General features: G+C 42.1%; 1 protein-coding gene across 3 annotated transcripts in view; it reads right to left on the reverse strand.

Annotated features, from left to right (window-relative positions):
* Nucleotides 1-3,052: 3,052 nt before the first annotated feature.
* Nucleotides 3,053-16,755, reverse strand: part of znf516 (zinc finger protein 516) — a 114,727-nt gene continuing 101,024 nt past the window's right edge. For all 3 annotated transcript variants that reach the window (XM_052023254.1, XM_052023255.1, XM_052023253.1), the window contains one exon: nt 3,053-4,031. In XM_052023254.1, coding sequence (XP_051879214.1) covers nt 3,895-4,031 — 137 coding nt within the window. In that variant the 3' untranslated portion in view covers nt 3,053-3,894. The remainder of the gene's footprint in view (nt 4,032-16,755) is intronic.

Consider the following 16,755-nt stretch of genomic DNA (forward strand, 5'->3'; position numbering starts at 1 on the left):
CCCATATGCCCTCTCTTAATATATAAAGGTCTAATGTTTTATTAAAGGAACATGTTCTTAAGTTAAACTATTTGGTAAATCATTTAGGGTTATCTGGAACTGTGATTTTTGGCTTTTGGGCACAAATGTTACAAGAAAATTCACACAATAACCAAATTATTTTAAGATTCTGAGCAACAGAAATGAAACTATTTTTGGCTTGTATCTCTCACTTGTATTGCTCATGAGGTAGCTCTCCTCTTAAAAGCAATTGATGGAATAGAATTGTAAACTCTTGAGTGTTGGAAGGATTTTCTCAGAGAAACAGGCCATTTGATTCTGTCAGTATTCCCCTGGGAATGGAAGGTTAAGGGTGTCGCAGCTAACTGAAGGAGTTGACTTTGGATGTGAATTTAGTGTGCATGTATTACTGAATAATGTGGTAACACGAACAATGGAAGATAATTGACATTTCTGGCACTGACATTTAAACAAAATGATGTCCTTCGGCACAATAAGTTTTGATGATTCTGTGAACAATCCACTCCTCTTGAAAAGTTCCTGCTGAGCCTCCTTTCACCATTCTTTTAAATAGTGTGTTCCAGATTGTAATGCCTTTGTGCAAAACCACTTTCCTTCAAGGAGACACAAAAGACTGCAGATGAGACCCTTCAACTAGATGTCTTGACCTGAAGTGTTAACTGTCCATTTCCCTCCATAGATGCTGCCTGACCTGCTGAGTTCCTCCAGCTTTTTGTATGTTGCACCACTTTCCTTTGTATTCTGCTCTGAAAGTAGCCTCTTGGTGCTTGTTAAAGATCATTCATGGAAATTGCGATCTTTTGGGAGATTTTGGGGATTGCTTCCACTTTTTGACAACTGTCACTCCAAGGTCAATTTGAACCTAACCCACCCATCTGAGATTGTCATCCAGTTTTCCACAGAGGTCCTCTAGCGAGGTGTAAATTCAATGTTTTATTTACAAAAGGGATGTTGGAGGCAGATTTAATCAAGGTGTATAAAATGAAAACAAACCTCGATAGGACCTATTTCCCTTGGCAGGGAAGTCAACAACCAGCAGAGATTTTAGGTAAAAGTTGGAAGGGATATGAGGAAAAATGTTTTCAGTTGCTAGTGCGGGTCTGAAGCTCACTGTCTGAAAAGGTGGTGTAGTCAGAATCCATTAAAAAAGTACCTGAATGAACACTTGAAAATTCATGCCCTCAAAGGCTATAGAGCAAGAATCATAGAGTCATGGAAACACAACAGCACAGAAACAACCTTGATGTCCCATTGAGTCTGTGCTGACCATCAAGCATGCAATTAAACTCATATCAATTCTGTCTCCCCGCATTTCCATGAACTTCTCCAGATTCTACCGCTCATCTACACACTAGGGGCAATTTGAAGTGACCAGTTCACCTAACAACCTGCATGTTTTTAGGATGTGGGAGGAAACCAGAGTCCCAGGGAAAACCCACAGGGTCACAGGGAGAATGTACAAACTCCACACAGACAGCACTTGAGGTTGGGATTGAACTCATGTCGCTGGAGACGTGAGGCAGCAACTCTAGAAGTTGCACCACTCCACCACTCCAGCAAGAAGGTAGGATAAGCCTAATTGGCTCATTTTGGCTGGTATGGACACAATGGGTCAAATGGCCTCCACCTGTTCCATAAATGTCTATGAATTCTATGACTCGGGGTTGTGTCTTGCATTCACAGTGGGAAGATTAGGTTAAAGCTGACCACTGAAAAGGCACAAATTGAATGTGGATTCAATACATTACATGGGTAAAATTCTACCTACTGAGGCAGGAACTCTGTGGAAAATAGACAGAATCTAATCCTTAGAAGGCCAACACACATCTCAGAATCCCATGCATTTGAATGCTATTTATTCAATCATGAGCCAGAAGTCTGTTTCATTTTAATACTCCATTACTGCACCATTACAGTTTGGACCACATCCAAAATTGTTTACTTTCCTGGTGCATACTCATTCAGAACCCCACTCTACAGATGTTGACTGCATCCACAAGGAGCTCTCTGGCCATGTGAGCTATTCAATGCCCAAAAAGCATTGAATAAACTCTTACTGAGATCCAGTTGCAATTTTCACCTGTCATTTGCTCCAAGACTGCACATCTAGTTCAAAATGTCCCCTTCACACTGACCCCAGCGAAGAGTAACCCTGCCAGGAACTGAGTCATAGACCCTGTCACTGTATAACACTGGGGTACAGTACTGGTGGGTACGGGTCTGTCACTGTATAACACTGGGGCACAGTACTGGTGGGCATGGGTCTGTTGCTGTATAACACTGGGGTACTGTACTGGTGGGGAAAGGTCTGTCACTGTATAACTAGATTTTACTCCTGTTGAAGATGGCTACATAAACATGAATTTGGGATCTTCCCAGATAAAGCTGACACAATGAATACGGTGATTTTGAGGACGGACAGGGAAGAAATGTGTGCAGATTCCAGACTTCAAGGAGTGGGACATGTTTCCCTTCTGGAAAGAATGAAGAAAGCATGGACTGCTAAACTTTCAAAAATACAACATCTTCGATATATTTTTACTGAATGGCCCGGAGTGTTATCTTTAAATATAATCGCACATATTTTGAGGACTGCGGTGCTTTTAAAAATGGGTTTGATCCAGGGACAGGAACAGTACCATGTTTTCTCTTTCACTGTTTGAGTACAAATTTGTATCGTGTCCACAGGTATAGGGCAGGGTTTGACACAGTTAATCTTTCCTGCTCCTGGGTTTTTGTCTTATCCACATTGGCTCATGAGCTTTCTGATCTTCTGTTTGCTCAAGCCCCAATGATTCTTAATCTGCCATCTGAACAGGAGTGCAGAGCTATTGGATATCACAACTTAGTACTATAACACCAAACAAGGTAGATTAACCTTGTTTCACAGTCCTGAGCAATAAAGGAATGCATGGTTCTCTGCTGTTGTTAACTGACCAGTTTACCGTGAACTTTTCTTTATATTATATAAACCTAGGATAGTTTTACTTATTAGAAAACCTTCTTTGTTTTCTTTGTTTCCTTTGTCGGCATCTGTATCTGCAGAAGTATTCATTTGTTCTAAAATGAAGTCTAGACAGTGGAGAAAAGGGTAATTCTCTTGTTTAATATGCCATCATTAAAAAAAAATACATGTGTTCTTGTTAAAATGTAGTACCTGTTCTATTGGGGATAGCACATAGCTTTCCTGGTGACGTAACTTGCCTTTTAATTGTTAACAGAAATTAGTTTTGCCAAATCCAGTCATTAAATTTTTAAAAAGTATGAATGCCTCTTTGATAAACGTTGGTCTTCTATGTTTAACAACCATTTTCAGTGATGTGATAAGGGTGGAGTCGCTTGTCTAAGTTACTGTATTTTGCTGATAACCAGTCTGTTGTATCTAGTCTCAGACTGATGATATTAGCATGTCTTAAATTCACAGCTGATTTTTCTAAGTCTGGAGAAAAAAAACAAGGGTGTGATCCAGTGAAGATTTATCCATTGCCAATGCAAATAGTCAATAAAAACACTTTCCAAACAGCTTGCTGACTTTTCCATCAATAGCGCTACTGATCTGTAACGACCTGCAGAGAGCAGATGTTTCTCACGAGGTGAACCAGTCAGTACTTGTCTGATTTTATGCCACAAATAATTGTTCCCTGCCTCTTTAAGGCCTAGAACAGACCCACAACAGTGTTGCCCCATTCCCCACTCCATCGCCAAAAGACTTCCACCACTTTCTGCTCCATGTGAATGGAGAAATCCTGAGACTCCTAAGATGGGAAGAGTTTGCGGAAGATCTCATTTCAGGATAGTTGCTCCAGGAACATAATGATCAAGTGAAGAGGGATCAAACTGCAACTCCACTGCTTTATGGAGGCTGTTTTCACTCTAGGTGAGTTTGAAGCGGCGATCTGGATACAAACTGTTGTCAAATGGTACACGATGAACGTATTGTACATGCATTTTCAGATTCCCCTTCTGGGAAGCACTATAAGGACAGAATTGGCATTGGAAGGGTCTCCCACCTGCAGGATAGAAGAAATGATTCAAGTTGATGATCAACATAATTATGTTATCGTTATCCATTGTGCAAACAGAAACCTCCCTCATATATGACTGATTATGTAACCAAGTGATACAAGAGAATAGTTAGAGGCTCACCAAGCAAGGGGAACAGAAAAATACAAAGACTAAATATTTGGTAAGTTACTTACCAGTGAACCAAGAAGTAATGTAATACTGTTATGCTATTGTATTCAGTTTAAGAATGTTATGTGTATTTCCCTTTTGTATTGGTTGTGAGCATGAGCAGGGCATAGGGCAAAGTATAAGTTGGCATTGGTAATTAGTTTATTATTGTCACATGTAACATGAAAACTGAAGAAGCAGCTATGTCTCCATTTCATTGAGCAGCAATGTGTAGGAGCTTGTAGTCAACATCCACCTCCAGAATTTTCTCTCATTCTTCAGAGAAACTGACTGCCTTTGTGTGTTTATGCCCGTTCTAACTTTCATATTAAACTCCCATCCAGGATATCCTTCCATTCCTAGCCTCCTATGCGTACTCAATCTCCATTGGTCTATCATTGGTGATTGCAATTTTGACTGCCCTGAAGTTCATGATAACCTCCCTGAATCTCTCAACACCAAAACAACAAATGCAAGGCATCTCAATATTCTTGATAGGAGTGTTGGCATGAAGTTAGAAGCACACTGACAACCATATCCGAGTTACGTTGCTTCACTTGGAAAATTCTGATACAGGGTTTTGACCCGAAACATCGACAATTCCTTTCCTCTCACAGATGCTGCTCGACCCGCTGCGTTCCTCCAGCAGACTGTTTGTTGTTCTTCCTGTCATCAGTCACCTTTGTAACCTGAAAGTGATTTCAATGTTCATCCTGCATAGAATGATATCATTCCCAGTGCAACACTCCTTTTGGGGAATAGTTAGGGAAATTGGACCATGTTGACATGTGCCTGGCAATGGGTACTTTAGGACAGCATGCTCTGGCTCTGGCAGTGTCCGTATCCACGGTTCACCCCTTAAATCTACCCCTCCCTATCCCCAAAACTCTCCACTCCAGGATGGATTGGAAAGGGTTAAAGGCTTAGAAGGATATGACCCAAACATGGGAAATGGAACCAGCTCAAGCATACAACTGGATCAGCATGGACCAATTGGGCTGAAGGGCCCATTTCTGTGCTGTATAATTCTAGGACTCTATGACTCCAGGACGTCCTGATCCCAAGTGGAGATCTCGGGTATGTTTGTCACACAGAGGGTGGGCGAATATCTGGAACGAGGAGGTGGGGAGGCAGACACAATTATAACATTTGTAAGGTGTTTGGACAGGTACTTGGATAGGAAAGGAATGATGTGGGGCCTCATGTGGGCAAATGGGATTTTCATAGTCATCATAGTTGGCAAGGACGAGGTGGGCTGAAGGGGCCATTTGAGGTGTAAGTTTTTATGATTCTATGATAACCTCAGACCTTGCCGCACCCCCAACTGATTTCCCTCTGCAGCCCCAACAGAAAGAGAGCCAGTGTTTCTGAACCCCCTCAATCCACCAACTCCCTCTCCACAGAAGGGCTTCTAGTGTCTCCGATCTCCCTCCTTATTGAACCCCACCCCCAGCTCACCTACGGAAAGAGTGTCGGTGACTCCAAACTCCCCCTCCCAGCCCTACCCTCACAGAAAGAGAGTGCCCTTACCTCCAACTGCTGTAACAAGAATGTAGGTAAGTCCCTCATTTCTTGGCTACCCTGCCCACAGGAGAAGGTAGGCAGGTAAGAGCCTGGTAGAAATTTGTACCTTTCCCCCCCTGACCCACCCCACCTTCCCACCACTTCCAGCCACCGATGCAGTCTGTGGCTGAGTTCCCAAGCCCCATCTCGAGAGTGGAGGACAAGGCAGCACAGAATCGAATACAAAGTAAAATTTGAACATGGTGGGCCAAAAACGGCCCACCACATAGAGTCATAGAGTTGTACAGTGCGGAAAAAGGCCCTTCAGCCCATACTTGTCCATGCCAATCAAGATGTATATTCAAGCTAATCCCATTTCCAAGCACTTGGCCCATATCCCTCTTGGTGATTGCACTTTTGACCGCCCTGAAGTTCATGATAACCTCCCTGAATCTCTCAACACCAAAACAACGTTCATGCACCTGTCCACATACTTCTTAAATGTATCTAATGTACCTGCCTCAACCACTTCCTCCGGCAGCAGCTTCCATATATTTACCACCCACTGTGTAAAAAAGTTGCCCCTCAGGTTCTTACTAAACTTTTCACCTCTAACATTAAAACTATGTCTTCTAGTTTTCAATTCCCCTACCCTGTAAAAAAAAGACCGCTCACCCTATCTATGCCCCTCATGATTTCATATCCCTCTATGAGATCACCCCTCAGTCTCCTACACTCCAAGGAGTAAAGGGCCAGCCTGTCGTACCTCTCCCTATAACTCAGTCCCTTGAGCCCTGGCAACACCCTTGTAAATCTTTTTTGCACTCTTTCCAGTTTAATCACTTCCTTTCTATAACAGGGTGACCAAAACTGAACACAATACTCCAAATGTGGCCTCAACTACATCTTGGATAATCGCAACATATCCTCCCAACTTCTATATTCAGTGCCCAGATTGATAAAGGCCAGCGTGCCAAAAGCCTTCTTCACCACCCTATCTACCTGTGACTCCACTTTAAAGGAACTATGCATCTGTACTCCAAGGTCCCTCTGTTCTGCAACAGTACCCAGGGCCCTTCCACTCAATGTAAAAATCCTACCTTGATTTGTCATTTCAAAATGTAACATCTACACCATTTCTGGGTGCACTAGAATCTCTAGAGATTTAAAATTTACCATGCAAGGAATGGGGTTCTTCCTTAATCCTGCTATAATGCACTGCCTCTCACTTAACCATCTTGAAATTCATTTGCTAACTTTTTTTTTGCAGAATACTGACTTTGGTTTCCTTCTTATTCACAGAAAGCTACAGTGTAGCAATGGATGGTTGGGAATTCCTTTGCAAATTGCCCCAGGGTTGAATAATCCTTTGCAAATTGCACCAAGATTGAATCTGCATCCTGGCTATACTATCATGGTTATAGCAAATGATGGGGATTCAATGGGGTTCATTTGCACACACTCCCTTATATTTTAATAATTGGTTTATTATTTATGTATTGAGATACAGTGAAAAGATTATGTTTGTGTTCCATCCAGACAGATTATTTCATACATAAGTACATCAAGGTAGTACAAAATGGAAAAAAAAACAGAACGCAGAATATAGTGATACAGTTATAGAGAAAGTGCAGTACAGGTAGACAAATAAAGTACAAGGGCCACGCCAAAGTTGATTGGGAGATCAAGAGTTCATCTTTAGCATATAAGGGGTCCATTTAAGAGTCTTATAACAGTGGGGTAGAAGTTGTCCTTGAGCCTGGTGGTTCATGTTCTCAAGCTTTTGTATCTTCTGCCTGGTCTTTTGCGTGACTCTTGTGAACCTCTGGCCCATGACCACTCAAAGTGGAGAAAGAGCACTGGGATGGTGTTGAGAACTTCAGATCCATGCATCAGGACCACAAAGAAGCCCTGCATACAAAGCAGAAGGAATGTACCATCTCACAAGCTACCCATCTGCCTGTCCCTGCCCAAGACCACAAGAAATTGCAGAGAGTTGTGAACACAGGCCAGGCCAGTCCATCAGAAAAACCAGCCTCCCTTCCATTGACTCTGTCTTCACTTCCCACTGCCTTGGACAAGCAACCAACGTAATCAAGGACCCTTCCCACCCCAGTCATTCTCTCTTCTCCCCTCTTCCATCGGGCAGAAGGTACAAGAGCACACGCCACCAAGCTCAAGGACAGCTTCCATCCTCACTGTTATCAGGCTCTTGAACGGACTTCTAGTACAATAAAGATGAACTCTTGACCTCCCAATCTACCTCATCGTGGCCCTTGCACTTTATTTGTCTACCTGCACTTTCTCTGTCACTGTGGCATTCTATTCTGCATTCTGTTTTCCTTTGTACTACGTCAATGGACAAGAATGATCTGTCTGGATGGCATGCAAACAAAAAGCTTTTCACTGTATCTTGGTACATGTGATAATAATAAACCAATTACCAATTACCCTTCTAGTACCCCACCCCCATCTGCAGAAGAGTCTGTGGTTCCCACACTGGCCTCATCAGTCACCTCAGAACCGACAGAATTGGGATGGAAGCAAGTCACCCGTAATGTCAAGAGACTTCCTGAGAAGAAAATGGTGTTTGCTTGAAGAGTGGAGGTTGGAGTTATTTTCACAAAAGCCTCTGGTAAGAATTGCACTAATTTCACAAGTCTGCTGAGGTAACAGACTGCAGGTCCACTGAGACAGAATCTTCAAACATCTATCTTCTATCTGCACAAAGCGTCTCTCTCTCTCTCTCTCTCTCCCTCTCTCTCACTCTGGGGTTCTTGACAATGTCACGGACATTGCTACCTCTCTCCTGCCTCCAACCAAAGGACCCAGCGGAGCTTTAAGGTTGATAAAATGCAACTGTTAGCATTCCACTGCCTTTTAAACATTTCTGTCGTGGCAGGAGCTAAAAATAGGCCATCCATAGGTGCAATCATTTTTGTAACAAAATTAAAATGGATTTTCTATTAGAGTGTAGAGTTAACAGGAGTAAATTCAGAATTGAATCTGCCCGGTTCTAATTGAGGCTCTGTGTGCACGTTACACACAAAATGGTTGTCCATCCATCTTTACAGTCCCGAATTTCAAATTCTTAAATTGCATTTAGATCCAAACAAGAAAACATAGCACAATGAGAAGTGAGCACTCTGGAGTCATGTCATTGTTTTAAATTAAAAAGAAAATGAGTTAAAGCTAGTGAAATCATAAATATTAGAAAGAACAGGGGGTTCATTTGATTTCCTAAAACAAAAGGCAGTTCTTCCATTGGCTGAATCACGTGTTCAACAGAAGGATTATCTTAGAGTGAAGTTAAGTGAAATTTCCCCATTGTTAACATTGAATTTCCTGCAATAAATCAGTAAATGTGTTTTTACATTTCATTACAAAGCTAAATCATTCATTAGAAACACATATACAATTCCAGGGGGAGTAATTTATCATGAAGTCCAATTTAGCCTAAGGTCTTGGACTTCCATTATCTTGGAGCTTAAAACCCAACAGGGGACTCTTTCACCAAATTTTTAAGACTAATTCAACTACTACTTTTGAAATGGTTTCCATGTGCTTCTTTTATTTTTGGGATAGTTGTGTGGAATATCTGACTATAATTTGGACAAAATCATACACACCATGGTAAAACTCCGATAATCTGACACTTTCAGGATTTTGATGGTGGTGGATGGAAGGTTTTCTAGACTATTGGAAGTTACTCCTATTAATACCCCAACACACATGGGAGTATCAAAATGGAGCCCCAGTGAGTTTAAAGGGAATGTAGGAAAGGGGTCAGAATGGGGCCCTGGTGAGTTTAAAAGGAGCACACAAAACGGGGTACTTGTGACTTCAAAGGGAGCACAGGAAATGGGACACTGGTGAGTTTAAATGGATTGCGGGAAATGGGGCCCCAGTAAGTTTAAAGAGAGTGCTGGAAACAGAAACAGGTGACTAGATTCTGAACCATTGAGTTTTCTGAACAATTGCGTGGTGTATTATCAGAGTTGTACATAGAATGTAGGAGCAGGTGGAGGCTATTTGGCCCTTTGAGGCTGTTCTGCCATTCAATACAATCATGGCTGATTACCTATCTCAAAACCATATGCCCACTCTCTCCTCATAAATATATTCAATGCCTTCTGTGGTAGAGGACTTACCACCCTCTGAGTGAAGAAATTCTCCTCATCTCAGTCCTAAATGACTTACAACATATCCGGAGAAAGTATGACACTTGTTCAAGACCCCCTTCTGCCCCCACTTCCCACCCCCACCCCACTCCTCCAGCCAGGGGCAACATTCTCACTACATCCAGTCTGGCTAGCCCTGTCAGAATTTTGTAAGCTTCCAATTAACCCTCCAATTCTGGTGAACTGAGGCTTAATTGACTCAATGTCTCCTCATGGACAGTTCCTCCATCCCAGGAATAAGTCTGGTGAACCTTCACTGCACTCCCTCTCTGCCAAGTCTGTGTTTTCTTGGGTAAGTAGATGAAAATAGAACATAATACTCCATGGATGGTCTCACCTTGAATGGACCTCTTGTATGATAAACATGAATTCTTCACCTCTCAATCTACCTCTTGCACCTTATTGTCTACCTGCGCTGCACTTTCTCTGTAACTGTAACATTATATCCTGCATTCTGTTTATCTTTTATACTACCTTGATGTACTTATGTATAGAACAATCTTTCTGGATGGCATGTAAAACAAAGTTTTTCACTGTATCTCAGTACAAGTGACAATAATAAATCAATTATCAATTACCAAAGCCCTGCATAATTGCAGCAATTCTATAGAAATGTACATATAAGTGTCACAGCTAAAAGCAGTCAACTACAAATGCAATCACTCTTTATGACAATAGGGCATCCCAGCAGAGCCAGTATAGTACTTTTAAAGGATGGGGGACTGCTATCATATAGGAAACACGACAGCCAAGTTATGCACAGAAAGCTCCCACAAGGAGCAACGTTAATGTTATAATGAAGTTAGTTGCGACAGAAATATTGGTCAGGAGATCAAGGGGGTCTCTTCTGCTTTTTACATAAGAAAGGATAATAGTAGCATTAGAGGCAATCTGAAGGAGATTGACATGGCTAATTCCTGGGATGAGACGGTTACCCTATCAAGAAAGACTAAACAAACTGGGTCTGTATTCTCTGGAGATTAGATGAATGTGGGGTGATCTTAGTGAAATATTGGTATTGGTTTATTATTGTCACTTGTACCGAGGTACAGTGAAAAACTTGTCTTACAAACCGATCCTACAGGTCAATTCATTATACAGTGCAATCACATTGAGTCAGTACAGAGTGCATTGATGTAGTACAGGTAAAAACAATAACAGTACAGAGTAAAGTGTCACAGCTACAGAGAAAGTGCAGTGCAATAAGGTGCGAGGTCACAACAAGGTAGATTGTGAGGTCATAGTCTATCTCATTGTATAAGGGAACTGTTCAATAGTCTTATCGCAGTGGGGTAGAAGCTGTTCTTAAGTCTGGTGGTACGTGCCCTCAGGCTCCTGTATCTTCTACCCGATGGAAGAGGAGAGAAGAGAGAATGTCCTGGGTGAGTGGGGTCTTTGATTATGCTGGCTGCTTCACCAAGACAATGAGAGGTAAAGACAGAGTCCAAGGAAGGGAGGCTGGTGTCTGTAATGCGCTGGGCTGTGTCCAAAACTCTCTGCAGTTTCTTGCAGTCCTGGGCAGAGCAGTTGCCATATTATAAGATTCTATGGGGGCTTCACAGGGTAGATGTCGAGATGTTTTCACAAGTGGAAGGATCTCGAATAAGAGATTTACCTGAGTTAAAACCAAGGGACATAGAAATGACTTCTCTGTTTCAGACAGCTGTGGAGGTTAGCTCATTAGAAGTCCAGGTCCTCCCCAGGTTATGATGTAACCCGAACAGTTCACAAGTCGAAAATGCAGCCTCTCGGCAATATATTTAAATAAAACCATTAGCCAACTAAGGGCAACGTGTAGTTAAACCAGGGCTTTTAACTCAACCGTGAATCGAGTTCCCACAAGGCAGAAGATGCCTGTGGTCCTGGAACAGCCAGCAAATCAATGCCCATCCATCCTGCTGGTCTCCCAAATGCTTGTTTGTATTTATGGGCTGTACGGGACAGTCAGGCATTCGTAACCTGGAAAGGAACAATCTGCTGGAAGAACTCAGTAGGTCGAGCAGCACCTGTGGGTGGAAAAGATCTGTTTGATGTTTCGGTTAAGTGCAAGGTCCTGATGCAGGGTTTCGACCTGAAACTTCAACAATTCCTTTCCCCCTACAGATGCTGCTCAACCTGTTGAGTTCCTCCAGCAGGTTGTTTGTTGCTTCAGATTCCAGCATCTGCAGTCTCTTGTGTCACCTGGAGAGGACCTGTACTTAAAGAGAATGTTGATAATTCTTGAATTGAGGGCTATGGAGATCTGGGCACAGAGGAGTTGAACCCAGATGTAGGTCAGCCGTGATCATATTGAGGGGCCGAGTGGCCTACTCCTGCTCCTATTTTTCCTGTGGTTGCATGCATTCTGTCCATTGTGCCGTGGCTTGCTTTGCACTTGAGCAACAGTTTAATGTTCCGTTGGGAAGGCCCCCTACCATCTCTCCAGTCTGGACTTTAGCTTTCTGACTCAGATGTGATCGTGATACCATTATATCACCTCCGACCCATGTGACCTTGCAGCAGTGGCCATCGATGAAAGGTCATTAGCTCAGTAATACTTTGACAGATTCCAGATTGGGTCCTGTATGCTATTGAGACTAAAGGTAAATAACACAATGATAAGGTTCCTCTCTAGAGTAAGCCTTTAGTCATCTGCCCAGACCCAGTTGATTGGAACTGACAATACAGTGCAGGTGAGTAATTATTGAACTGCAAATCACAGAACAACTCAAAACCTACAACATCATATCAATTTTCTTTTTAACCCTACGTCAATCAATTATGAAAGCAGCTGAAAGTTCCAGGTAATTGCTCAACGCGCACAGCTGTTGCTCGTGGAACTTTCCAACAAATTCGTGGACTCACTGGGGAATGGCGTTTGAGATGTAGAGGTGGCCAGATGAATGGATGTCTAATGTACTGCAGGGCAAAGGGAGAAGGAATTGAAACCTTGTCGAGATCAAGAGCAATCCTATCAGCCACTGGTAACCTTGCAGTAATCAGCTGAAATGTTCTGCTTTCCATTCACATCAGAACTTTTTGATAATAAGAGCAGAATTGCTGGAAATGCTCAACAGGTCAGACAGGATCTATGGAAATGCTGATTGCCTTTCTTTATTTGTTCTGATGAAATCTCTCTCCACAGATACTGTTGAGTATTTCTAGCATTTTACTTTTATTTGAAAGTTGAGGCATCTACAGTTCTTTTGATTTTTTTTTACCATATTGATATTTTGCAGGGGGAAACCCAGAAGCTTTTTTTTTGGTTATTCGATGACAGGATGGCAATCTCAATGGCAAAGCCAAAATTTACTGTCCATCCCTGACTGCTCCTGAACTGAAGAGACAATGAGAGTCAATAACATTGGTGGTTCTGGAGTCAGGAATGGAAGAGTTCTTTCCCTGAAGGACAAGTACATACAACAATCCTGTAGCTTTATGGCATCATACAGTATAGAAACGGGCCCTTCATCCCACTGAGTCTGTGCCAACCATCAAGCACCCATTTACACCAACCCCATTTACTCTACCCACATTCTCATCAACTCCCGCCAGATTCTACCACTCACCTACACACTTGGGGCAATTTACCACAACCAAGTAACCTACCAGGTCTTCAGGATGTGGGAGGAAACTGGAGCACCCGGAAGAAACCCACTCGGTCACAGCAAGAACACACAGACACTGCTTGAGGTCAGGATCGAACCCGGGTCACTGGAGCTGTGAAGCAGCAGCTCTACCAGCTGTGCCACTGTGCAGCCCTCTAACGTCACCATTACTAAGACTACGGTTCTATTCAAGATTTATTTATTTCTTTGAATTTAAATTTCTTCAGCCGCCTGGTGGGACTTATACTCATGTCTCTGAGTCACCTCTCATGACTCCTAACTCCGAAAGCCTTTCTGTCATCTAGAAGGCACAAGTCAGGAGTGTGACAGAATACTCTCCACTTGACTGTTGAGTACTGTTCCAAACAATAGTCAAGAGGTTCAACAGCATCCAGCCCACTAAATTGGCACCACAGTCACCAGCCTAAACACTCATTTGCCTCCGCCACCAACCCACAGTGGCTGTATTGTGAACTGTCTATAAAATGCACTGTGGTACTTGTCTAGGATACTCTGACAGCACCTCCCTCCTCGATCTCTAGCACTGAGAGGTCAAGGATAGCAGCTGCATGGAACACCACCCCTTGCAAGTTCCCTCCAGGTCAATGTGATCCTGGAAATATATCGCTGCTCCTTCATTGTTGCTAGGTATAAATCCTGGAACTCCCTCCCCAACAGTTTGAGTACTTCACTCCAGAAGGACTACAGTGATTAAGGAAAGCAGTTCACCACCACCTCCTCAAGGGCAATTAGGGATGGGCAATAAATAGGCCTTCCTAGCAAAGCCCAGATCCCAAAAAATGAATACACTTTAAAAAAAAATCCTAGTCTCTAGATGACAGAGCAGTGACTACTATACCCAGTTACTTGTGGGAAAGAGAAACAAATATAAATAATTATGACTTACAAACTCTGTACACTGACATTCACTGGATGGATACTTGCCTATAAGAACTTGAGGACTACCAAAGGATTTTTGAACTGAAAAGAAATACAGCAAAGTTAAAATGCTCCAGTTTATTTGGCAAACACTGTGACTCGCACTATACTGGACTGGACATTTCTCAATTTATGCCTCAAAAATAATGACTTTAATAATCAAAACAAAAAAAAAACGGATGATAGGTCACCAACCTGAAATATTAACTCTGCACCTCTCTCTGTGACCTGCTGAGTATCCCCAGCATTTTCTGTTTTTATTTACAATTTTAATAATGCACTGTAATGCAGGGCGTGTTTTAGAAATTAAGATTTCAGGAAAAGATATAAACATATCCCTTACTTTGTTACGTGTATACATTTGTGCTTTGGAACCATGTTGTGGGATATTACTATGTGCAGATTTATTATATACATCTAAAATTTTACAGTTGTGAAAATGTTTACCCACTTAAACAGTCTGCTAAAACACTACAAAGCAAATTCTGTTGAAAATGTTGAAGAGTTTGTCAGCTTTTATCCAACAGCTTGAGTTCATTCCCTGGCTTGTACAAACTGGAGTTCAGAAGATTAAGAAGTGACCTCATTGAAACTTAGCACAATTCTGAGAGGGATTGACAAGAGTTGATACAGAGAGGCTGCTTCCTTTGACTGAGGAATAAAAGACTTCGGGGAATAATCAGTGGATAAGAGGTTGGCCATTTATGACCAAGATGTGATCACTTTCTTCACTCAGAGGGATGTAAATCTTTGGATCTCTCTTCCCAGAAGCCTGTGGATAACATACTCACTTACAAAGCAAGAGCCTCTACATTGAGTCATACTAGCTCATACCAGAACAATCCCATCCGTCCCATTCTCTATCTTATTTCTCTGTGATGCTGCAACTTACTCTCTCTCATAGGCTCATCAATTCCCCTTTGATTCTTTTTGCCACTGATCCACACTAAAAAGTAATTTACAGTGGCCAGTTAACCTACAGGCATCTCTTTGTGATATGGCAGGAAACCGGAGCACCTGGGTGAAACCCACGGAGCCACAAGGAAATGGAAATGGGTTTACTATTGTCACATGTATTGAGATACAGTGAAAAGCTGTTGTTTGCATGCCATGCAGACAGATCATTCCAAACATAAGTATATTGAGGTAATAAAAAGGAAAATAGAATGCAGAGTGTCAGAGTTACAGAGAAAGTACAGTGCAGGTAGTCAAATAAGGTGCAAGGGCCACACCGAGGTTCAAAATGTGCAAGCTCTGCACAGACAGAACCCGAGGTGAGAATTGAACCTGGGTCTCTGGAGCACCGTTGTCAATTTGTGAAGACCAGCAATGATAGATTTTTGGACACTAAGTGAATGAAAGGATATGGGGATTGGGCAAGAAAGTGACCAAGCAACAGTCATTATCTTGTTGAATGATGGAGTAAGTTCAAGTGGTTGTGCATCTACCTCTGCTTCTCATAGTGTCATAATGCCGCACAGCACAAAAACAGACTATTCAGCCCACCACATCCGTGCCAACCGTTGCAACCATCTACATCCCTGTGATGCTACTGCAAGCAACATTTTCATTGTACCTTTACCTCACCACACTTGTGCATATGACAATAAGCTCGACTCAACTTGATTTATCCCATTTACCTGCATTCTACTTCTTATGCTCAAAATCTTGTTTTTTTAATTCATGTCATGGCTAATTTTCTTAGAAATTAACCTTCTTACCTTGTACAGCCTAGTGCTTCTTGGTAAGCAGTCACTGCTGAGTAACAGATCATGCTTTACAAAGGGTATGATGGCATGGTGGATCATAGTGGTTAAGTGCCTGTGCTAATTATCCAGCCAGACTGGCTTAATGATCTGGTGACCCAAGTTCAATTCTCACCATGGGTGATTCAAATTCAATTAAATAAATCTGGAATTAAAAAGCTTGCATCATTAATGGTAATCATGAAACAAGCAGATTGTTATTTTATAAACAAACAAGTAGTAGGGATGCCAATCTGCTATCTTTTCTGAACCTTAACTAGATGTGATTCCAGGCCAACTTAATATAGGTAACTCTGGGGCAAATCTAGAATTGCAGAATAAGGGGCCACCCATTTAAGACGGAGATGAAGAGGAATTTCTTTTCTCGGGGTGAATCTCAGAGAACTGTGGAGGTTTATCATTGGGCTAAAATAGATCATTGATCTGTAGATCAATCAAGGATTAATGAGTAAGTGGATAAAATGGCAGAGAAGGCTCCCAGGAACATATACCCTACTCATAATTTTATTTCTTATTGTTCTTATGCCTTTGGAAACTAGCAAGCCACTCATTTCAAAGGGAAAAGGTTCAAAGGTTACCGGCAAA

The sequence above is a fragment of the Pristis pectinata genome, chromosome 9, assembly GCF_009764475.1.
Source record: "Pristis pectinata isolate sPriPec2 chromosome 9, sPriPec2.1.pri, whole genome shotgun sequence".
NCBI lineage: Eukaryota > Metazoa > Chordata > Chondrichthyes > Rhinopristiformes > Pristidae > Pristis > Pristis pectinata.